Raw genomic sequence first — 24,306 nt, forward strand, 5'->3', positions numbered from 1 at the left:
CATGGGCCTGGGAACCATGGGGCCAAGGACCACAGACTGAAAACCCTGAGCCCAAATAAACCTTTCCTCCTTTCAGTTGATTTCTCGGTATTTTCTCAAAGAGATGGAAAGTTGGCAGGCACAGTCTGAGAAGCTGATGTGCAGGCTCACTTGTGAATGAGCCTGAGTCCTGTGCAGGGATCTCAGAGCTGACAGCCAGGAGAAGGCAGTGTTAGCTGCGGATGCAGGGCAAAACCAGGGTTGCTCAGGGCTCAGGCCCAGCTCTGTGCATCCCTACAGCCAAAATGACACAAAGGAGACTCAAAAGCCCTAACACAGAGTTCCCATGGAGTTGATCCCAGATGTTTCCCATGCTGCCTACACCAGCATTACTTCCTCTTGATGCTATTTTTGTGGGCTTCAAATATTTATCTCTAAAAGACCCATCCTAATATCAAAACACAGAGTATCTTTACTGGTGTCTTGATTTCCTATTCCTTTGGAAAATTCCATGAGTTGAGCAGGGTGTGTTCATTTTAGTGCACTTGTCTCAAGAAGGGAAGTTACTAGGAAAGAGAAGTGAGAGGGACTCAGTCCTTCAGGAAAATGATTTAGCCAGGGGTTGGTGGTGACAACCCTGAAGTCTACCTACAGCCACTGACTCACTCATTTAGGCAACTTTTATCCAGCACTTGTTATAAACAAAGCACTACCCACAGAATTTACAAATAGAGGGTGTGCTTTTTTTTTTTCCCCCCAGTACTGGGGATCAAACTTGGGACCATGCACTTGCCTGGCAGGCACTTATGACACTGAGCTATCTCCTCAGCCCTCATTTTCTTTTAATTCTCTGTAGTTTAATTTCTGTCACAGAGGACAAGAACTCTATGCATGGATGGCAGTTTTTCAGAGGCATGAAAACAGATCCTTCATCAAATCTGGGTAAAATTGCTAGTGCCTTCCAAAACTACACCTAAATATTTAAAATAGGGGAAGTGTTTAGTAACTTACTTGGCTTTCGTTTTACCACAACTAAACACAATTTATTTTTTAAAGTTTTCCCATCTCAGCTTTGATCATAGAAAACGGAAAAACAAGACCACTAGACCTATTTGCAAAATTTATATTTTTTAGGCAATAAAAAAATACACAAATAACCATTTTCTCAATGTGTTTAGTTTTAGCTCCTGAGCCAGACAGAATGCAGCCAGGGTTTTGATCATTCGACATGGGTTTTTAAAATGACTTTCAAGAAACTAACCCCAAAGCAGAAAAGTCACTCTATGGGGTCACTGATACCCTGGCCCCAAAGCTGGCCTTCAACAAATACTGATTAAGTAGGCCTGGAGTGTTTTGTTCTCATTTTTATTTCTCCTTGTTAGTTCCCAGGGGAAAGAGTTGTGTAACAAACATGCGCCCTGCCTAGAAGTGAGCAGTCCCCATAAGGACCAGTGGGGCGGGGGCTGCCGCTGTCTCTGCTTCCCACCAAGGTGAGAACCAAGTGTACAGGGAGCAAGGCAGAACTGAGATAGAAATCAGGCAGCTTAAACTCCCTGTGCCCTCCAGAGGATGCTTCACAAATGCATGCAAGATGCCCACTGCAGGAAGGCAAAGCAGATGTGGCTTTGGAGTAAGCACCCACAGCTCCTTGGCCCAGCTGTGCCTACTTCGAGGCAGCATTCATTCACCACTGCCATTCTGGCCCCATGGATGTCCTAGCCCAGAACAGCAGGCGTCACAGAGCCAGAGGTTTGCAAGATGTAAATAAGAAAAGAAGCAACTGCTACAGAAGAAAGAAAATTTTCAGAGGCATCTACGTATAGACACTGTTTTACTGAAGAAAAAGGAATTCTTCGTGGTTCACAGGATTGAAAAATGTCTGTTGAAAAGTCTCATGGTAAAAATACTTTCAGAAATCTGTCCCTCATTCCCAGTACTGCAGCTAACTTCACTGTGAGTTCTGAGACTCATACACCCCCAGGACAGAACTACCCACACACCTTATATTCTAGCTGCACCAGGGGGCAGACAACAGAGGCCCTCAGGACACCATTCAAGCAGGACCAGGATGTAGGCATCCAACGCATTGTTTTTAATGGGATGCAGCAAAGAGCATCCCTTCCCAGCCACACTCTCAGTACCTGCATGTGTGTATTGCACCAGTTCCTAAGAAAATTCTAAGGCCATTAACGGCATGCTTGTCCAAAGAGTAATCACTTGGTTTCTATGACGTGCAGCTATCTTAGGGATTAGGGCATACATCGTCTTACTGCAAATAAGCATGGTTCAAGGTATCATTCTCAAAGGCGCCTTCCCTTAGGGATATACAAAAAAATCATTGTATCTCTGCCATCCTCTCTAAAACATATTTCTAGGACCAGTTTCCAGTTTGACCTTCTAAACATAGGTGTAGACAATTCCAGATAATATGTGACATCAGCTGAAGACACAGGAGCTAGGAAGAGAGTACCTTCCTCTCTCACAGCAGCAGAATTCCCATAGTGGGTGGGGCCAACCTCAGTAGGGAAGGCTGGCTCAGAAAAAACTTCTAAGAAAGAATGAACAGTGGTCAGGTGTCAGAAAGCTGGCTGCCTAAAAGTTGGCTGCCTCTCTACCCAAGTCCCTCCCAACCTGCTCATGACCACACGCCTCGAGCAATTTAGCTTTTGCACCAATCTCACACTTTCCCATAGCATTTGGCCATCATTGCAAAAAGTAAAGAAATAGTGTAAAAAGATGATTAAACCTTCACAATAGAAACAGTGGAGTGTTGCTGACCTTCTCCTGATGACCGGAGCTCTGTGCCCAAGGGAACTGGCCTGTTGAGACTCAAATATATGATCACCCTTACGTAGCAGGTAGAGAATAAGCTTTGACATTTGAGATCACGAGGAATGTATCTTAAAATACATTAGTGTTATAAATTGATGCTAAAAAATGGCAAAGCATAGCTGATAAAATGGACATTTTGCTAAACTTAAATTAAGGTGAGAAGGCAGATTCCTTGCCCAACTTGGAAGGTGCTCATAATGCAAGAGTGGAAGAAATCCTGTTCCAAAGACCAAGGAAACTCCCTGGGAAAACAGGCGCTTCACTGACATTAACTATTCCCTAGTCCTGGACTCCCAAAAGTCCTCTGCAACTCAAGTTACATGTATGTGTACATGTGATGGTTTTGAATATAGTTTATTCTCTTCTCTGTTCTCAAATGATGTAGAGTTTGAAGTGGATTGTAAAAGTGCATGTAAAACATAAAAATAACAAATAATTAAGAGAATATAAATGCAAGACAAAAAAAAAAATCTATCCACTAAAAGGCATCAGCCCATGAGCCGAAGAATTTATGTCTGTGAAAGCAACTTCTCATGTGGCTTTGCCAAGTGAGGTCATGCTAACCAAGAACTTGGACCTTAAGGAGAGTTAATATTAGTGAAACACCTGTGTGGGGGGGCAGCTTTGGGGGGACTTGGGACACCTCTCTCATTATACTGTTTCATGAGCACCCAGTGGGTTTGGCAATTATCCATCTTTTCATCTTAAATTTAGCAAAATTTCCAAGGTATCTGATATGCTTTGTCATATTCTTCTATCATTAATTAAAAAACAGGTGCCCAGTACATGGTAAGTACTATGCTTTAGGTGTTGTGAATTCAATTCATCCACACAACTCCACAGGACAAATATGGCCATGTACTGCATAAGGAAGTTTCTATTGGTGACAGAGAGCATATCCCACATGGTCTCTTCAAAGGACATCATTTAACAATACTTGAGCCAAGTTCACTGGTATAAGTAGCCTCTGTGATGTCCACACTGTGACAGACTCATTCAGGTACATGTTTCTCAGGAGGTGTCTGTCCTCTTGTGACCTGGTGCATGACTTACACTAATCAGCAGTACCTGTTCAGGTGACAACTTGTAGAAGGTCACACAAGCAGAGGCAGAAGGCTGGGAGCAGAACTCGCACCACTGAGCTTCACACTACTTGACCTCGCTGGGGACCCTCCTGAGGAGGCTCTTTCACAGACACACTTGCATGGGGCCTCAACAGACCCCTTTTCATGGCCAGTGGGTATTTTCAATAGAAGATTCTCAGAGTAGTCTTGATGACAGTGATGGAGGATGGTCATTAATAACACAGTCCTCCCTGAAAAACTTCGAAGATGTAAAGTTTCCTTAGACACACACAAGGGTTCTGACACTTGGTTAAACACAGGTCCTCGCAGTTTCTGGCTAAAAGCCATGTCTTCCTCTCAGCACTGCTTCCCAGAGCTACTCCACTGGGTTTTCATCCTACATAGGTGAGAGTCAGACATTCCTCAATGGGAAAGGAAACCAGACACAAAGGCCTCACACCAGTGGCACAGCGTGTGGCTGGCACTGTGTCAGATCAGGGCCCCAGAAGAGAGAACCAAGGTCCAGGACAGAAGCCAGAGCATGGCCCAGGGGCCCACCTGATGTTTAAGAAAGGCGGAGCCCAGCCCAGGATGAAAGCCTCATTTAGCTCTGTCTATACATAATATCTTTTAAAAAGACGTCATATGCTTGTAAAAACATACTGAGAAATATAAAAGGAGGTCTTTGGTCTTTGAAAAACAAAATAAACTTGGCATCTGACATCGGTTTTCTCACATAGAAGCCCACTCACCGGGGCGGGTTCCGTCATGGAAAGTGCCCGTGGTGAAATGGCCTGCCGGGCTGCGGCTGAGCTCCACCACCCAGGCCCAAGCCCAGACTCTCAGCCAGCCCCTGCAAGTGTGAATGGACCTCATTTATCCCAGCATGTCACCAAATACAGCGCAGGGCCCTCTGGCCACACGAAGTCTGTGATTCACCCTCCTTTCACAACAGTTACCCGAGGTAAAGAGCCTGGGAGAAAGTCCAAACCAGGTTGAAATGGAACCTGGGAAGCCACCCCATCTTATTTAAGTGGGCAGTGGCCACCCTGCCAGTTCTGTGGAAAATCAACCTGCTCTCCAAAATCCCTCCCTCTCCCCCTTCCTCTGACATTGGAGATTCCTTCTCTCTCCACGCCATGCTCCTGGGCCACTCCCGACTTTCCTTCCCAAGCATCTGCTTTCCTGGGGCTCCCTTTCCTCTTCCCCAAACACAACCCAAGCCAGTCACACGCAACCTCCCCTGTCATTGAGTGTCAGTACTTCAAGATAGATCCAAACCCCCTAGAAACTCTCAGCTCTGGTCCTGGGACTCGGCTCATCCATCATTCATCAATTATGCCTGGATCACTCCTTCAGCTGGGTGCTGCCCCAGAGGCTGGCGACACAGTAGGGGCCCTGCTCTCATGGGGCCAGTGCTCAGAGCTCCTCAGCTTAATGCCACCCACCCTGCCCCAGAGGACTGCATTCCACATCCTCCTGGCCACTCTCCTGACTTGGGCTTTGGCTTTTGCTGCAAGGCTTTGGTGCAGGGGTTCTCTTTGGCAGATCTACTCTCTGGGGCAAGGGTCCCTCTGCCTTCGGTGCTGGTGCTTCTGCCTGTCTGGCTGATACCCACCTGCCAAGGTCATCTCAGAGGTCACCAACTCTGGGAGTGTGCTTTCTCAGTTGGTGTCTTTGAAATAGGAGAGGGAATGAAAGAATTTACACAGAGCTATCCCCAGCTGAGTACCGGCCTCCTTGCTTCCTAACTGTGGTACAACAGGAAGCCCCCTTCTAGAACTGGGAAGCCAGGGTGGACCTCGGCTGACCCCGGGGGGTCACCACCGGAGCTCATCATCTCCATTCACACAAATGGCCAAACGCTTTTGGGGTGGCCAGGAGGGGAGTCCCTCGATGAGGCATGTGAGCCTGCTTTGCAGACCATGAAGCATGACGTGAATGAACGCCTGTCAATGTGTGTGCACATGTGTGTGTTTTGCTGGTACCTGGCTCGTAATTAGACCTCCGTAAACTCAGCACAGGCAAGCAAGAGCGCCTTCACACACTGTGGCTTTGGCTTGTGCCTGTTATCCGAAGGTCAGCGTCTCCCTGAATGCTCTCTGGGGGTGAAGAGTTCATTGCTCAGGACGGAGACCTCGGTGGGGAGGATATGAGGAAGGTACACACAGGCCCTCAGGGCAGCATCACTCTAAGGACAAGGGTCAGTTGTGCCAGGGACACCTGCTAGGACAGACGCTCCCCACCTGGCTCAAACCCATGCAAAAATCCACTGCTGCTGTGGGGCAGAACACCTAGCCCACCACCTCTGGTCCAGCTTCTGGGTATGAGTGGAAGGGAGTCGCCACACCAGGTATTTCAGGGCCTCAGACAAGGGCAGATTGTCTGCGGAGCTGTGGGCTAATCTGTGGGCTGTTTTATTTGTGAATCAGAGGTGGTGGCAAAGCTGCTTCAGACCCCACGGCAGCAGAGCAGCGGGTGGGCTTCAGCTGTGACTCACATCCAACTCCAGCTCCAACTGAAACTGCAGCTGTTCGGCTGCACAGCTGTATGTTATTTTTACCCTTTACTAAATATGCTCTCTTACACCTGGAATGTCTACCTCTTCCCAACAGTCCTGTCCCCTCCCCTTCTCCAGGGCATCTGAAGACAAAATTAATGAGAGAGCCACCAACAGTCAGCCCTTTGTCCCTAACAGGACTCCACAGCTCGGGTTGCCTTGTGCAAGTTCCTTTCCTGAAGTTTCCAGTTGCCGTCACTGCTGAAAGGAAGAGCTCGAAAGATCCTGTGCTGCATTTAGACCCAGGACCCTGGTGGGAGAGGCATCATTTTGTGGTACACCAGTTAGCAATCAAATCTTTCATAGAATAAAATTCTATAATTCGCTCAATGGCCAAGAATTCTGTCTTGAGAATTCCTCTAGTTTTGCCTAAAACACAGATTTTTCAGAAAGGAAAGAGCCATTGTAGTACTCAAGGTTTTTATTCTAATAACCCCCATGTCAATTCTGGTTAACTGAAAAAACTTGGCTTTCAAGACAGAAAATGCCAGGAAGCACTGTCCTCTCACCAGCGACAGCATTCTTGGTGGCCCAGGGAGTCCACTTAGCACCTAACTGTCCTGTATGCTCTGCTCTAAAACAGTGCATTTGGCCTCCCAAGACAGCAAAGACACTGTTGAGTGACTGAGAAGAAGGGACAAGGAAGGGTCTCCTCCAGGCAGGGACCCAGGAGCAGAGACCTTGTGGCCCTTCCTGACCCACCCCTTCCCCTGTGACAGGCCAACCAAACCCTGCAGAGGGCAAGGCTGGGTGTGGTGGCGCGCACCTATCCACCCAGCTCTCAGAAAGCTGAAGCAGTTCACTGCGAGTTCAAGGCTAGCGTGGCCTACATAACAAAGGCCTGTCTCTCTCAAAAAACAATGATATTTTCATACAACAGAGCACTACTCAGCTGCAAGAAAAGATAAACCCCAAGCTTTTAGATGTACGTGAGACCATACTCAGAAATGAAGTAAATCTGCCTCACGTGTGAAAATATCATATTGTCTCCCTAGTGTGAGGAACTAAAAGAGTAAATAAAATCTGAAAGACACAATAGACATTGTGGAAGGGAAACAAACTGATCAAAAAGGAAAGGACAACTGGGTTAGGGGAAAAAAGGAAAAAACTAGATAGATAGATAGATAGATAGATAGATAGATAGATAGATAGATAAGATAGATAGATATGCACATATACAAGATAGCTAAGATAACTGTACAACTAATTTCTATTGGTTTATTGAATGGAATAGTTAATGCTTAATTCTTTGATCAATTTTGCATGCCTGTATCTGGGTTATCTGAGCAATTACTTTGAAGATAATAATATATACTGTAACAACCACTGTTCATTTTCTATCATCTTGTTTTGAAGTTTTGTATCATTTATTGTTGTATCATTCCCAGGCCCCAGAACCACAGGAAATGTGTTTGTGTGGGCCCTCGGCCGTGGTCTATGGCCTTTTCTTATGGTGGCCTGAGCTTCATAAAGCACTCACTGAGAGAGTTAGGAGAAATTATGAGTTGGAAAGTTTCTGTCCCCTGGCTACCCGCAGCCCAGAAGGTGGCCGGGCTCAACTTGGGGCCATCTATGCCAATCCTGTCAGCACTCTGAGGCAGACAGCAAGTGGAATTTGCGGAGGAAGAGTCTCACTGTTCTAAAGCAGTGTAGAAAGTCCTAAGAAAGGGCACACACATGGCATCAGGAAGCTCTTTCAAATGTTGAATGTAGGGCTGCATCACAAATGAGAGGGCCTGATACGAAAAGCTTGATCCATTTGTAGTCACCAGCAAAGCAGCCTTTGTAATACAGGGACAAACGGCAGTAGGAATAGCTGCCACCTAAAACTGAGACTATCCAGGTTTTAATCTCAGCCCAAAAAGGCCAACTTTCCTGAAGGCCCCTAACGTGTTCAATTGTAGTTCTTTCTATTTTTAAAATGGAAACAGCATGTGAAGTTAATGTTAGGGGAGGGCACTAAATGACCTGCTGACGTAAAATAAAATGAGAGGAAAATCAGAATTTTTTTTCTTTCTGAGACAGGGTCTCACTGTGTAGTTCAGGCTGGCCTGGTGAGCTTTGTCCCTCAGGTTCCCATGACTGGGATTCCAGGCACACATCACCATGTCTAGCGGGCAAATAAATGGTTTTAAAATCTGCAGCATGTAGAAGAAGCCAAGATGCTGTTGGTAGTTGGAGCTGATGCATCTCAGAGGACAACAGAAAGGATGCCAGTGGTCAGGAGTGCGATCAGTTGAAATTCTACACTGTCAAACCTGCCCTTGGCCAAGCTCACTGAGCTTGAGATTCAAGGGTTGGATGAGCCGAGATCTGCTGCACTGGCAGGGAGGTGCAAGTGCCTCCTGCCTTATCTGTGTTCATCAGAGCCAAGTTCCTGGCCCAGTCAGGGGCCCCCAGCTGTATGCATGGGGATGCCCTAGATGTGCCTGGGCATGGCACACTGGAGGTCTGTCCACCTCACTTCCTCTTTGCCTCACCTCCTGTGCTTATCCTTCGCTGGCAGCCCCCAGTGGTACCAGCATGGCACGACAGGAAAGGCAAAGTCCCAGTGACGGATGTGACCCCATGACCTTGGCAAGCATCTCCCGATGGTAGGACACACCTACAATGTCACCACTCTGGGAGGATGAGCCAGGAGAATCACAAGTTCAAGCCCAGCCTGGAAAACTTAGTTGTTTAGCTTTTCTCCCCTTGGTCACTAAATGTCAGGAACAGTGGCCACCAGCACTGCAGGTTGACCACAGGGTGACCACTGAGCCTTCCCTCATGTGTCACTCATACATCACTTCCTAAGGGGTGAATGACCTCCTTGGGTCACCCCATCTAGAATGGCTAAGCATTAGCCATGATATCATCTGCTATCAATTTGAATAAGTTATCTGACTGAATGACCTTCTTCACTGCTAGGAAGTAAACTCATTGAGGGAGAATTTATCTTGTATTTCTTTATTGCTATATCCCAATATAGCAACGTGCATAGTAGGTACTCAATAAACACTACAGAATGAGTGAAGAGGCCCCTAAGTAAGCGATGTATCTGAGACCAAGCTGGACCAATCCCCTGACCTTCACACATTGTGAATAATAGGTCCAAAGTGTCTTCTACCTGAGCAGGGCAAAAGCTGTTGACACTCACAGGTGTCTGTGCACACTCAGCAACATCTGTTCCCCAGACCACAGGGACAGGTGGGCCCAAGTGAGGAGGGAAGCGAGGAGCAGCTCACCTAGGCAGACATTCCCTGGGAACCAGCCAGCCACCTCTGCTACGTTTGCGCAGGCCACCTCTGCCTGGCTCCTGAACATTTTTGTCTTTGGCTCCCAGGACTGTGCTCACAGCACGGATTCCGAGGCCCCAGAGCATCAAACTGCGCAGAGCGCTCCTTAAAATCCCTGCTTGGCCGGGCATGGTGGTGGATGCCGTAATCCTAGCAGGGAGGCCAAGGTGGTTGAACCGAAAGTTCTAGCCCAATCTGGGCAACACAGAAATTTAGCAAGACCCCAACTCAAAGTAAAAAGTAAAACAAGGTCTGGAGACATACATAGCTCAGTGCAAAGGCCCTAGGGTCAGCACACACAAAAATAGCAAACAAACCAAAAACACGAGCCTTTGGGGCCTTCCCCAGGTCTCTTCAGATTCAGAAGGCCTGGAACTGGTCCTTAGAATATGTATCATGGACAAGCTTCCGGGGACTCCTCCTGGGAGTCCACTTGAAGAACTACCAGGCTGTGTTGCACGCAGTAGAACTACTGAGTTCATGGCTGCAGGTGGCTCAGGCTAGGTCTGGATTAGGACTCACAGTGCGGCACATTCATTCATTTAGGTCCAGCTGCAGGGGACTCCACAGAGTCACCATCCCCCGTGGAAAGAAAAAGGTGGCACCCACTGCCACCATGGCCTTCTGAGGGCCAGGAGCAGAGGGAGTACAGTGGTGCTGTCCCCTGCAAGGGAGGACAGTTTACTGACCTGTGCTGATCTTGCTGTCCACAGGGGCTGGGCCTCAGAACCATCCTGGCACACTGAAGCCTGCAGCCAGGGGCTCACTACAGGAATACCCCCCACACACACACACACCCCACACCCCCGAGTCCTCAGGGAAGGCTCTGGGTGCCTGCGCTTGAAAACCCTGGAGGAGAGGGAAAGTTTAGCCCAGGTCTGCACCATGCTGTCACTGTCAGGTTTGTGTCTGCAGAACACAGCTGATGCAGAGGTGCTGAGCCAAACCTGCGAGGCCTCCCTGCTGGCCTGCAAACTCTCTCCCTGTCTCTCCCACTTTGCTTTTATTATTTTTCACAAAAGTGCGAGTCTAGGGGCAACAGATCTCATTTTACCACTTGTATTTCATATCAGGAGCTCGTAAGCACATCAGGGCTGAGATTTTATAGCTTTCCATCACTAGCTTGGGAAGCAGGTCCCTCCGCCACTGCCACCACTGCCCAACATCCTTGGCCCATCCTCTGTGGGCAATGGGTAGATGGATGGGGACAGGTGGAAGGTTGCTGCCCAGGAGTCCTATGGAGATGGAGGTGGTGTGCTCTGGCCACACGTCATGCCACAAAGTGTCTCTCCCACCCTGAGAGGTGTCTGCAAAAGGGCAGTGACACTTAAGTCATGGCCCGTGTAGCCTCGCTAAACCCAGCTGTGGCTGTCTGTGAATTCTGTGGCACATAGCTCCATGATGCTGCAGAAGAGGCCTGCTCCAAAGCTCAGAGCAGGGCCACTGGGAGGTGGGCTGGCCACGGCAGCATCTATCCCTGGAGCCCCTTTGCAGGTGATCCACCTCCACCCCAGTTCCCCGGCAGGCTGACCTGGCCTGCCCAGGCACCCCCTCGTGAACCCTGGAAGAGGGCAGAGTAAACACACACCATGGGGGGTGGGCCCAGCATGCATGAGGGGCACAGCAGGTCAGCAAAGCTGTCTGCCACCTGGACCACTTCGGAGCCAGCTGGTGACCCAGCTGAGGTGACCCAGCTTCATGAAAGATGTTGAGCTTTTCCTTCCTCTGTACCATCGGCTGCATGTGGAACACTGAATACAGACTCTGCGGTCACAGAGCCTATAGGGTTTCTGGGGAGCCCCAAGTCTGCTCACGGCCACCCTTCTGCTTCCTGCCCAGGCAGGCTGAGCCCCTGCAGAGTAAGTAATATGGACACTCAGGGGCACCAAGGTAAAGGCCTACCTGCAGAGGGCCCTGCGCACTACAGGTACGTGTGGCATCGGGCGTGGTGGTCAGTGTTTTTTGTCATCCTGACTGTGCTGCGTTCTCCAGCGACTTTATCAAACTCTAATCTTGGTGTGGCTGTGAAGGCATTTTTAAAACGTAACATTTGCTAGCAGCAGTCCTTGATCAAAGGAGATTGTGGTGAGCCTCACCTAATCAGTGGAAAACCTAAACAGCAAACCCTGAGATTTTCCAGAGGAGAGAGCCTGCCTGTACACATCAGCTTTGCCAGCCACCACAGCCACATGAGTCACTTCTTTAAAGGAAAGCTCCTGGAACAGTCCATGTCCCTTAGGTTCTGAGGAACCTACCGGACACTACAGGCCAGCACCCCCAAGCCTCAACAGAATACTAAACTCTGGGTAACTCAGGCCTGGCCCCTGAAATCTCTTCTGCAGAAGGGACGAACAGCTGCCAAGCCCCACGCTCCAGGAGAGTCTCTGGTTTCAGAAGGGTGACACTTGGTGACCAGCTGTTTGGTGAGGAGCTGACATCTGTGTTGTCTGTCACTGGATGTGCCAAGCACTACTTTAGGCCACACCTAGTGACCATAGTCCCCAAGGGACCTTGCTCCCTATGGCACTTCCTGCTACACTGAAGCCCACAAATGGACCAGATGGTGAGCAAGGAGGCAGTGGTCACGCAGGGCACTCGCCACAGGGGCTCAGATATGGCGGGTAGGAGGGTTCTGAGCAATGTGGGAATCCCAGGAGCGCTTGGAACAGCGCTACGACCCCATTGTTTCCTTGAAAGGAGGACAACGTCCAGTGTCCCCAAGTCCTGTCCCAGGACCCTGAATAAACCACCATGACTGGAATGGCTGCCCCAGGCCCAGACATCGGCTACTGATCAAGGGCATCGATGGGTGACAAGTGGAGCAGAGCACTGCTGGCCCTTGTACCACGCGGGGAGCGTGAGTTACTTCTGATGTTTTATTTAATTTTATTTATTTATTTATTTATTTATTTATTTATCTATTTATTGCAGAACTGGGGATTGAACTCAGGCCCTTGCGCTTTCCAGGCAAGCACTGAGCTTCTCCCCAGCCCCACTTCTGATGTTTCAAGCTCAGCAGGAACACAGGGAGGACAAGTGAACCTTTATTTCTGCAGCGCTCTTCCTGCCTTCTTGCTCTGCCTCCTTCAGCTAAGTTCAGATAGGCCAGGCACTGAGGACAAGGGCTGGGGGCATGTGTTCTCCTGGCCTTCAACAGAAGCCCTGAGAGGTTCTATCGCCCCTCAGCCTGCCCTCTGTCTCAAGTGCTCGCAGTGCACTTCTGGGAGAGAGACATTCGCCTTGGGAAGAAAAGCTTGTGAACTCTGTCTTGCTCTTAGCCTCCCCACCGAGGCACTGCTGAGGCTTTGGGACCGGGACTGGCCCCATTTCGGATCCATGCAACATTTCAGGCTTAATCACAAACAGGGTCAGATAGAATTGGCAGCAAACTAGGTATTGAATTATTTACTTTCTGTGACTTTAAAGGCCTCAAGATGCACCTGCCTTGAGTTGGCCCATAGGACTGGTGGCAGGGTGCTCAACACAGAGTTAGTTCTGCTGTTGAGGAGGGAGAGGCCCAGGAGAGATGGGCTTCTCAGAGTCCAGAATGGCGTGGCACCTCCCCTCTGCCCATGTGACATGTTCAGCCTTCGGGTGGTCATTCCCCTGAGGGGCTGTGGCTTGGCGCCTTCTTCAGCGCCCCACTAGCAGGTGACACACAGATGTCCAGTACTTCTAAACTCCAGGACTCAAGCACCTTAGCATTAAACACAGACATAAGAAAGAGGACCTAGCACAGCTTCTGAGTGGAAAATGGTCTGGGCGTGGAGTCCACACCCCGTGGTTTATGTCCAAACTCTGAGTCTATTTAAGTGGTGATTCTGCATTAGCTAGAAAGTGCCTGAGCACTGGTTCCCTCAGCCATCACCCAGGGATGAGCTTTCCTCAGGACCACACAGGGCTCTGACAGGGTGCCAGAGGGAAAGGACTCTACACTCTCCTCAGCCTGAGAAACTACAAACTGTCCTGGTGACCTTAGGTAGAAATGAAGGCCACACAATACTGGAAAGAAATCATCTTTTCTTAACCTGAGATGCTGTACTTTTGCCTGGCTGTATACAGGACAGTACACCATCATGGAAGAAATCTTACCTTTCACAGCTGCCTTCCACGTTTCTATGCGCTTGAAGCAGTTCTGCACTGGATAATGCACTGTAAGTGACAGCTACAGTTTGGTGACAAACTCAAGAACATAATTACTGGAAATGGGGCTTGGTGTGAAGTCTGAGTGGAGAACAAGGGTAAGAGAAAGGGACAACAGGGCTGGAAGGAAGGTCAGGTTGGAGACAGACAGGGCCAGCAGGGTTAGAGCTAGAGCCACGGGTAAAGCCACGTGTTGGCACCTGTGCTGCACTGCCTGGCCCTGGCAGATGTCCCCTCTCCACTGAATCAGAAGACAGCATTATGTTTCAGACAACAGAAACTGAGAGATGAATTGTGCCATACGGGGGCAGGGGTGAGGAGCCCCTCCCAGTGCTTGAGAAACAGAACTGAACACCAAATCTTCAAAGAAGAGTTCTTGGTAAATATTCTACTGGTTTTACAACCTTTATCCACAACCCAAACCACATTTTCTCAGTGTGCCCCAATGCTCCTGGTCAAAGGGCTCCTCTTCTGAACCCCGTCCTTGGAGAAGAGAGACTGATTCCACGCGGCCTGTTCAGGACAGGGGAACAGGAAGTGGGGGTGGCCGTTCCCTTACCTGGAGCCGTTCACCTGGCTCGGGTGACATTCCATCTTGATGGTGACCCTGGCGGGGGGCTGAGACAGCCAGTCCTGCTGAGGGACCCGTGGGCTCATCTTGGAAGTCTGGCCATAGTCGCTGGAGGAGGACGCGGTCATCTCTGTCTTCGCCAGGTGCGGTGTCCCGTAGGCGCACTCAAATAACGACTGGTCCTCACTCACAACCGATAGTGCTTCCTGAATGCCCAAAGAAACGCATATTAAGGACCAGTGTCGTCTCACCAAGTTGCTGATGTCAGGTCAGAGTTGTTCCTCACGAGGACACTCGCATCGTAGGTAGGGTGGATGGGTTCCATTTCTACTTTTCAGAAGAAAGAGCCCCTTGTTTTCTCCCCTGGAGAAGGGGAGCAAGGGCTGGAACTGGCCAGCCCAGGACCCTGGAAGCCAGTTTCAGGGCATCCTAGATGTGCTGGCGGCACGGCAGATAATACCTACTTTCATCTAAACTCAAGGAAGTTGAATTTCAAAGGTCTTAGAAGACATCCAATTATTTATGTCATTATTTGACAAATGCAATCTATAATTCAAGCAGACAGGATGCAGAACAGTTACGAAGATTAAAAAAAGACATGTGAAGGCTCACACCTAAACATCTGGCAGCGCTGCCTCAATCCCAGGAGACTGGGAGGAAGAGGTCCTCTGAGGAGAGTGAGGGGAGATGGGAAGGCCAAAGGACCGCCAGACAGACAGCCTGCTTTTTCAGCTCCCCGTGATGAGCTCAGAGTTCCAGGGGTGCTTCCACGAGGGCAAGCATCTGGATGATAAATGAACCACACAAAAAAGCAAAAACTGAATTATCCAGATGCTTCCACATACCGTACTAGGAAGTTTAAAATATCAGAATCACTGAATAGCTCTTTTTTTTTCTCCTGACTTTCTATTAATATCTTTGCTTTTCTGCATGGTTTGGTGAAAAGAAATAGAAATTTGTCATGGTCGAATCACTTTTTTTCCTGTGGTTTTAAATCAAACAAGTGGTTAGCCTATGGATATGTTTATGTTCTGCAGCCGGATCAGTGCAGGCAAATTTAATGTGGAAATTTCTACTACTTGAACGATACAGAAAATATATAGAGTGATTGCAGGACAACCTGATGTTGGTATCTAGAACACACACATACACACATACACAAAAACCCCCATGTGACAGCTCATTTTTATTTGTTCTTTAGCTATCAACTCACAAGAAGCAAGTGCTGGTTCAGCCACAGATAATTCTTCAGAAAATAAAACTTTGGTGCCACTTTGGGGACAAAGGGAAAACCACAGAGACTACCTCTTCTCCATAGTCCAGAAAGGCCATCTGGCCAAGCTCAACTAGGAGGTTAGTGAAGGAACATACCTGTCATCATCCGTCCCCTCCTGCTTCCACAATCTGCGACGCCTTTCTCACATTTTTTTAAGTATGGGAAATGTGTTTAAATAGCTATATTGCCTTCTATCTAGATGATGTCCCTTATGGGGCATATCACTGATTTGTTTTTAGGAGATAGGATAGGGTTAGAAGAAATGGGTCACTGGGCCACGGCCTAGCAGAGTGCATCTCAGCCCCTAATTCCTTTCTCGACTCTTTGTGCTTCCTGTTCTCCATGCTGTGAGCAGCTGTCCCCTGCCGGGCCCCTCTGCCATGCTGCCTTGGAGCCAGCTGAGCATGGACAGAACTTGCTACAAACTATGAGCCGGATAAACCCTTCCTCCTTTAAATTAGGGCTGTTGGGCATTATGTGTCGGCACCAAGAAAGTGACTACTACATTAGCGCTCTCTTCTTTTTCTTAGGATTGACCGCTACACAAATAACAATGCTCCCCGTGGATATTAGAGTATTAGGCAGAAATAGAGAAATAGAAATAGAGACCTGAAAGAGAGATCTCCATTCCCAGAAATGTCAGAAGTCTGCCGGTTTATAGTTTTCTTCCCAAGTCCATTTGGCCATTCTCTTCCCCACCGACATGGAGCAGGCTTTCTCCCTGCTTCCTGAGGTCACACCCCTCCTGGCCAGATGCATGTTCTCCAAGTCAGTCAGTAGGCAGAGCCAATGGGAATGAACCCGCTTCTTTGGCCTGGATGGTGGCCAGGGTCTGTGCCTAGGTAACACCCTGCCCTTGACCCTGTTAGGATCCCTAGGATTAAAACTCTTCAACACTCTGGGAAAGACCACGGGGAGAGTTCTGAACAGGATTACAACAAGGCTGCATTATGCCAGCCAGAGAACCAGAGTCAGGCACAAGGGGGACAAAAGCACCTGACAGATGCCACCCAATCACGCCCACCTAAAGAAGTAATGTGCGACCAAGCACATGCGCCACATCAGCCCCACCCTGGCGCCGGCGCACTGTCCTAACCACCAAGTCCGGGCATGGTGGTGCAGGCCTGTAATCCCAGTGCTGGAGAGTTGAAAGTAGGAGGATCATTAGAAGTCTGAGCTGAGTAGTGAGACCCTATACCAAATACATAAAAATAAATAAATTAACTAATTAAAATAAAACAAAATAAAAGAAGTAACATGAGGAAGCAGCCAGAGAAGAGGGTAGGGAGTGCTACCCAGATGCTGGAGAATCTGCACCTCCTGGCTCTCTCTCCTGGGCATACCCAGGACTGAATGCAGGTGCTCTGAACTCAAAGTCATGGACTTTGAATGGAAATCACACTGGCGCAACGCATGTGCCGTAACCTCAGTGCCCTGGGAGGCCAAGGCAAGAGACTCCAATGCTCAACACAGCCTGGGCAACTCAGCAACTTACTGGGACCTGGACTCAAAATAAAACATAAAGAAGGGATGAGGAGGTAGCTCAGTGTGAAGACCCTGGGTTCAATCCTCACGATGACAAACGCTAAAAATCAAATCAGCACCATTGACTTAGTGAAGTCATGCTAATTTAAAAGGCAAATCCAACAACTTCTTAATTAATTTTGTTGAGCAGATGCTCCCAGCCAACAGCAGTGCTGGAAGATGGCTTTACACACTCAGAGCAGAAAACAGGGCAGACAGCTACGCCCCTCTCCTGATGGGGCCTGCAGACTCCTGCAAGGCCCAGCATGGAACAACACACTACGTAATGTTAGCGTTGGCGCTCCTGTGATGAGAAGCACAGAGAAGTGCGTGATTTATATCAGGAACTGGCAAAAACAGTGCATGCAGAGGACGGGCAGAATTTGAAGATCCAAATGAAAAAGACAAGGGTTTCAAGATCAACAACCAAAAAGCAAAACTTTTTAAATTTCTACCAGCGTGTCCCCAGATAACGTACTCCTACAAATATAGCCACTGGCCAGCTAAATATAACATGAGACTGAAAATGAAAAAGACCAAAATATTCTAAGTAAAATGAGGCTCAATTGTGTGCTTCTGGGGAAGGAACAAGTGCTCACATCTGGTGAAGCATCATTTCAGCTCATGGTCTTCTAAAGAAAGAAATCAAAGTTAACTGAGATTGATTTAAGCAGGGGAAGGACCTTAACAAGTGCTAAGATAGCAAGGCTCACATCCCATCTTCATATCTTAAAACTTGCTGTAAAAGTTGGTATTAAAGCTGGGGAGATAGCTCAGTGGCATAAGAGCTTGCCTGGCAAGGGCAAGGCCCTGAGTTCAGTCCCTGATACCACATGCCTTGCCAGACCCAAAACCTGGTGGTGTGGCGCATGCCTATTATCCCAGTGCTGGAGGAGGTGAGACAGGAAGGTCACTATAAGTCCTAGCTGCAAAGGGAGACCCTGTAGCCCACACAAAAAAAGCTGATATTGAAGGAAAATGAGTAAAGGGATTTAATTCAGAATAGCAAAAGCAACCACTTCATCACTTTGGTTTGTCAGAGGGGAAAGACTTAAAAAATTGGGATATTTCTGGGTAAATTAAGTCAGTCAGGAACCTAGAATATTGTACAGTTTAGAAAAAGAAAATCACACACACACACACACACACACACACACACACACACACACAGCAATGCAACATGTTTTAACAATGGGGGGAGTATCCAAAAAATGAGGCATAGTTTTCAGAGATGTATTTCAACAAGAGCAATTAGTCATGTTAACTGCTAGAAGAAAATCGAGCTATGGACCCTCCACACTTCTTTGCCTCCACACCTGACTCAGTGACTGACTTGGTGACTGGCAGGTCTCGGCATCCCATTTTTGAAACCTAATGACAAAGTAACATCGCAGACCCCTCCGCCTGGCAAGTATTAAGACTTCAAAGGGGACAGAATATCTCTGAGCCCTGGGGGTGTGAAACCAGACTGAAGTGTGAGCATGGGCTGGGAACCAGAAACACGGCCCGGGACTGCAGTCCTGGGACAGCCCTCCTGCCTGAGGGCCATGATGTCCTTGTTTCCCTGTCCCCTGGTTCCCTTCCTTTGCCACTTGGCCAGCCCACCTCCCTGCCTACCTGCCTAGGTGTGTGTGGATGCCTTCGTGAACCCAGAACGATCACCCTGTCAGAACCCTGGGCCAGCTGAAAAAAGCAGCCTTGTTTCTTTGGTTGCTTTTGGTTGCTTTATAAGCTAGACTTCACACACAGTCAAAACCTGGCAGAAATGTGGCATGATAATTTAATATGCCCGCCTCCACGTTGCTATAAAAAGACTGAACTTCAGACTGGTTTGTGCCAGTGTGGGGGTGGTGGGGGGTGTTTTGCTGTAGCTCCAGGAAAATTGGGGTGGTCTGACCTGGCAAGTAGCTGCCGCCCAAGCCGGTTTTCTTTTTCTTTTTAATTTATGAAAAACACATAAATTCCAAGCAAATTCCTCTATGCAAAAGGTACCAATGGCTTAGTACTGCAGTGTTTATTACTTCGTATCGAAAGCACCGATAACTTATGAAGACCCTGCCTTTGACTCTTGATCGCTGAAGAACAACTGGCGCACAGTTCCAGAAAATGGAAGAGTTAGCTAACTTACAGCTCATACCACATTATACTTAGACTTGAAAAAAATGAAAACAGATAAATACAATGTTAAACACACATTTTTATACACACTGATGCACCCAGCAGATTTTGGGGATCCCAATCCCTTTCTATAGCAGATAAATGTTCTACTAGGCTCTTATATTTTAAGTAAACATTAGAAAACTAGGTCTCAACCCAAATTTGTTTCCAATTTGCCATCCCCAAGGTCCATAAAAATAATATATTGTCAATATACAAAATCTATCACAGAGTTCTCTTGAAAATCTAGGAGTGATAAAGTACTGAAACAGAAACACCTTCCACAAGGCCCCATACCCATTTGCAGCAAGTACAGAGAAAGGAGAATGGTCCTTATACGCTTTTAGCAATCGGGGACATGGGTAGAAGCAGACTTCCAGAGAATTCGATTCCTAAATCAGCCTCCAGCTTCCACAAGTCTTGCGTGCCTTAACTATTTGACAATTACAAAAAACAGATGAACATACTAAGTGGAACAAGAATTTTAAGACTGTGGTCATTCTGGAGAAAAATCTTACAGACGTCTTTGCTATCTATCGCAAAGGTGTGGAGACTGTCCACATCTGGAGCCAGTGCCACCTCACGTCAACAGCCTGCCTTTCTTTTTACCTTTCAGCCTGCCTTTCTGCCTTTCTGAATTCTTTTTTTTCCCATACTTTTACTGATAAACAAATAGCAATGAGATAGTTTCAAATCAAATTGGTAGGACAGTTTCAATAATTCACACATTGCATACATTCTTCCTAGTGGTTAATTGCTGTACAAGATGCAGACATGATATCCTATTTACAAACACCGTTAGAACAAATTGCTCTATTCATTAAGAGAATGTAACTATATATCTATCCTAACCACTTTGAATACTTTCTGATTTCTAATTCCATCAGGATCCAGTGTAAAATTCCTGCATCCATTTCTCTCACACAGACCCAGGCAACTATACAAGGTATAGCACTTAACTCCTTGCATAGCAATCAGTAAGATGTCTTCCAGCCCCTTTCATAAACAGTTGATCTAACTTATAATAAAAGTTAACCTGTTGAGTACTCTGCATGCAATATCCTCTTACTTCCTACTTTGTTCATTCTAAGATACATCTTTTTTTCTTTCAACCAGCTCTGAAATCTAGCTGTAGCTTACAATCAATAGTGAGTCCTAGGCTCCAGGCAGCATTTCTCTTCTTGTGACAGGCACCCTAATGGTGGGTGGGTTTTCTCATGGATGGCATCTTCAACTTCATAGAAGATAATAATTTTTTGACAGTCCTGGAGATTGAACACAGGCCTTGTGCATTGACCTACATCCCCTACCCTTTTTATTTTTTTTATTTTTTACTTTTGAGACAAGATCACACTAAGTTCTCCAGGCTAGGTTAGAACTTGAGAATCCTCCTGCCTCAGTCTTCCAGAGTACTGGAATTGCAGGCTTGCACCATCACCCCAAGCTATAGTAAATTAATTTTTACAATAGCCTGAGGTCAGTTGTCATCTTCGTTTACAGATGAGAAAGAAGGCTTAGAAAAGACAAGGTACCCAGGCAGTGAAAACAAGTCAGGGCAGGGCTTGGGTGAGAAGGGACACATTCGCTAGGGCTGCATGCCAGCTATGTCCTGGCTGTCACCAAGGGGAAGAGAGAGGAGGAAAGGAGGTCACTTGGCAGGTGTCTGCCTTGTCCTAATCGCAGACAGGAGATGGAACCACTGAAAGAGAAAAGCAGTGGGAGGTGGATGAGGGAGTCACTGGCCCAAACCTTGGGGTCAAGGAAGGAATCGAGGGAAGCCTTCCAAGCACCTGCCTTTCTGTGATCCCAAGAGTTATACAGCAAAAAAACGCAGGTATATTTAACTATGTGCAAGTAATTGTTTAAACCAATGAACTTGTCCTTTTCTTTTGGCTAACCTGTGATTCAGACCCAGTGAGATGGCTCAGGATTAGCAGGTAGCTATTTGCTCTCTCTTCAGAAACACTGCCTAGAAAACATTCACATGCATATATAATATATGCATACACATATGCACACACATAGATCAGTACACATAATCAACCCAAAGATGAAGAAAGGGGCCCGTGAGATAGTTCAGTGGACTAAAACGCCTGCTTAGGCAAGCTTGGGCAAGCACAGGGACTGCGGTTTGATCCCCAGCACCACACTGATATACCAATTCCCAGTCACATTTGCAGGAGGATAGAGGAGCACAAACCAAGCAAACAGCACACCAAGAGAAGCCCCTCTGAGACACCACTAGCTCATCATCAAAGTTACAGGTCTAAAGGAGATTTTATTCTCAGACTACGTACTTCTGAAATCTTTATTTATTCTGGGGAACCACTGTCTTCCAGGGTGTCTGTCAGGGATTACACACACAGGCCTGCCCTGTGCAAGAGACGCCTCATCGTGCTGCTGTGATCATTTTTCTTCCTTTTTGACCTTTTAAAATTTCTTCTTCCAAATTCAGTACAGGAGGAAACATTACCATCAGACATTAAATGCAGCGCCTAGCTTTGTGTTCACGTTTTTCTAATTTAACACATTGCTATTTTTGTCTTTCAGAAATATAAAAAAAAAAATTGGATTAGCCTCAAAGGGAAAATGTATGTAGGCAAATGAAGTCCATTCAAAAAGCGGATTTTGCCAATATGGTATTGCTTCAGAATCAAACAACTTTATGACCCTCCCAGTGCTAAAAGAATGAGACTAAGAACTGGTGTTTCATACATGCACATGCATATACATATATGCATTCACATGCATATATAATATATGCATACACATATGCACACACATTGATCAGTATACATAATTAACCTAAAGACAAAGAAAGGGGCCCGTGAGATAGTTCGGTGGACTAAAATGCCTGCTTAGGCAAGCTTGGGCAAGCACAGGGACTGCAGTTTGATCCCCAGCACCACATGCCATGCCAGAGTCGAAGCATAGTGGCGCATACCTGTAATCCCGGCACTGGGGAGGCTGAAAGCAGGAGGATCACTAAGAGTTCAAGCTACGTAATGAGACCCTGCAACAACCAAATACATTAAAAAATAAAAATAAAAAATAAATATGAAGAAATATACAACTTTGCTATGCTTCCTAGTCAAGCACTGTACAGAGACTCCACACGCTGCTTATCATTAGTGCAGCAGGGCAGAGGCTGCCTACGTACCACAGAGGATCCTGGTTCCACCCTTTGTACTGCTCCTGCTCCCCTTTTCCTCCTCCAAGGCACCTTGGCCTCCTCAGCCCCGCCCCAGGACAGACTGGCTCAGAGACCTGTGGCTACTTTTCCCTCCTTGAGCGCCTGACTTTCCACCAGCTCCGGGTAGACCTTGCTGGTCCTCACACTTCCACCTGCGCACATGCTTCACCCCTGACTGTCCTCATGAGCACAGAAGCATTTTCAGGGCTGGTTTCCCAGTGTGTGAGTTGCTAGCATCGAGCATCACATACTTGCTGGCATTTGTATTAATCATCAGCCAAGTTGGGACCCACATTTTGTGTGACACATAGATTCTGGAGTTGGGGGGCTGTTGTTGGCACTGTGTCTGCTGCTGCTGTACTGGGGAGCATACGGGGTTGGCCTTCTGCCTTAAATCCACATAAATTTAAAGAGATAAGTAGTGGACAACCTACAAAACCATTTTGGGAAAAATGAACTTCCCCAAAGCAGGGAAAGAGGCATTCCATGCAGAAAGCCTGGAAATACTGTGCGCATTACTGGAGTTTCACAGGCAAATTTCAAAGGATGGTTCTATTCAGCATAATGAAAATGAGATTCAAATGAACCTTGGGAAACCAAGAAACCTGACCAAGGCAACTTTCCAACGCCTTTGTCTTTAACTCGATTACACGGCAAATACATCCATCCAAAGCTCACACTGAAATCCCCTAATAATTAGAACGTGCAGCTTCTGTACTTTCCTGGGTAGGATAAAGCCAATTATGCTCTAAAAAGAAACAATATGTTTGATGTCCATAGGCTTCTTTTTTCTCCCACAAAAGAAACGCTTCTCCCCCAGTAGGGTTCTTTCTTCTAGAGATGAACAAAAAGCATAAAAGCATGTGGGGAAACATCCTGTTTGCATGTTTCATATTGGAATGAGGGCAAGGAATGCAGCGGATGGTCCTTCAGATCCATCGGTCTGCATGTGTGGCTCTTTTTTTTTTTATGTATTTGGTACAGGGTCTACAGAGTGTACAGGGTCTCACTACAGAGATCAGTCTCATAGTGATTCTCCTGTTTTCAGCCTCCCAAGTGCTGGGATTACAGGCACGTGCCACCATGCTCAGTTTCAATGGTCATTTCAGGGTACCCCAGGGGCAGGGCCAGCACAGCATGCCAGGGATCGAACCCAAGCCGCTGCACTCTGCCTAAGCAGGCACTTTAGTCTGCTGAGCTACCTGGCTGATCCTATATGCAGCTCTTTCTTTCTGCTTTTTTTTCTTTTTCCAGCACAGAAGATGGAACCCACGGCCTTGCATAAAACAGGCAAGCACTCTGAGCTGAATTCCTTCCCAAATTATGTTTATTTTTCTAATCATTGTCATCATATTACATTTAAAATAGTCATACAACAATCATTATTATTATTACTAGTACTACTATTAATTTTAAATAGCTCATCTACAATGAAGAGAATATTCTCTTTTGTTAATTTTTATTGCTAAATTTAGGATTATTATGGAAATGCATCCTAATGCAGTATGTTAGTGTCAGGACAAAGGAGCCCTGAATCTGGGATTCAAGATCCAGAGGCGGAAGTCAGACTCTGCCCTTGCTGTCTGGGAAACTCTTTCACCCTTTCCTGCTCCAAGTCTGACTTGCTGTGAGCTCATTAGAAATGCAGACTTCAGGGCTGGGGAGATGGCTCAGTGGAGTAAGTACTTCCCTGGCAAGAGTAAGGGACTGAGTTCAATCCCTGGTTCTG

The 24,306-nt window shown here is 47.2% G+C and overlaps 1 protein-coding gene across 3 annotated transcripts in view; it reads right to left on the reverse strand.

The window, feature by feature from the left end:
- Positions 1-24,306, reverse strand: part of Erg (ERG, ETS transcription factor) — a 104,319-nt gene that overhangs the window by 40,987 nt on the left and 39,026 nt on the right. For all 3 annotated transcript variants that reach the window (XM_023715892.1, XM_023715891.1, XM_004631764.1), the window contains exon 2: positions 14,416-14,633. In XM_023715892.1, coding sequence (XP_023571660.1) covers positions 14,416-14,633 — 218 coding nt within the window. The remainder of the gene's footprint in view (positions 1-14,415; positions 14,634-24,306) is intronic.

The sequence above is a fragment of the Octodon degus genome, unplaced genomic scaffold (assembly GCF_000260255.1).
Source record: "Octodon degus isolate 3935 unplaced genomic scaffold, OctDeg1.0 scaffold00045, whole genome shotgun sequence".
NCBI classification, from domain to species: Eukaryota; Metazoa; Chordata; class Mammalia; order Rodentia; family Octodontidae; genus Octodon; species Octodon degus.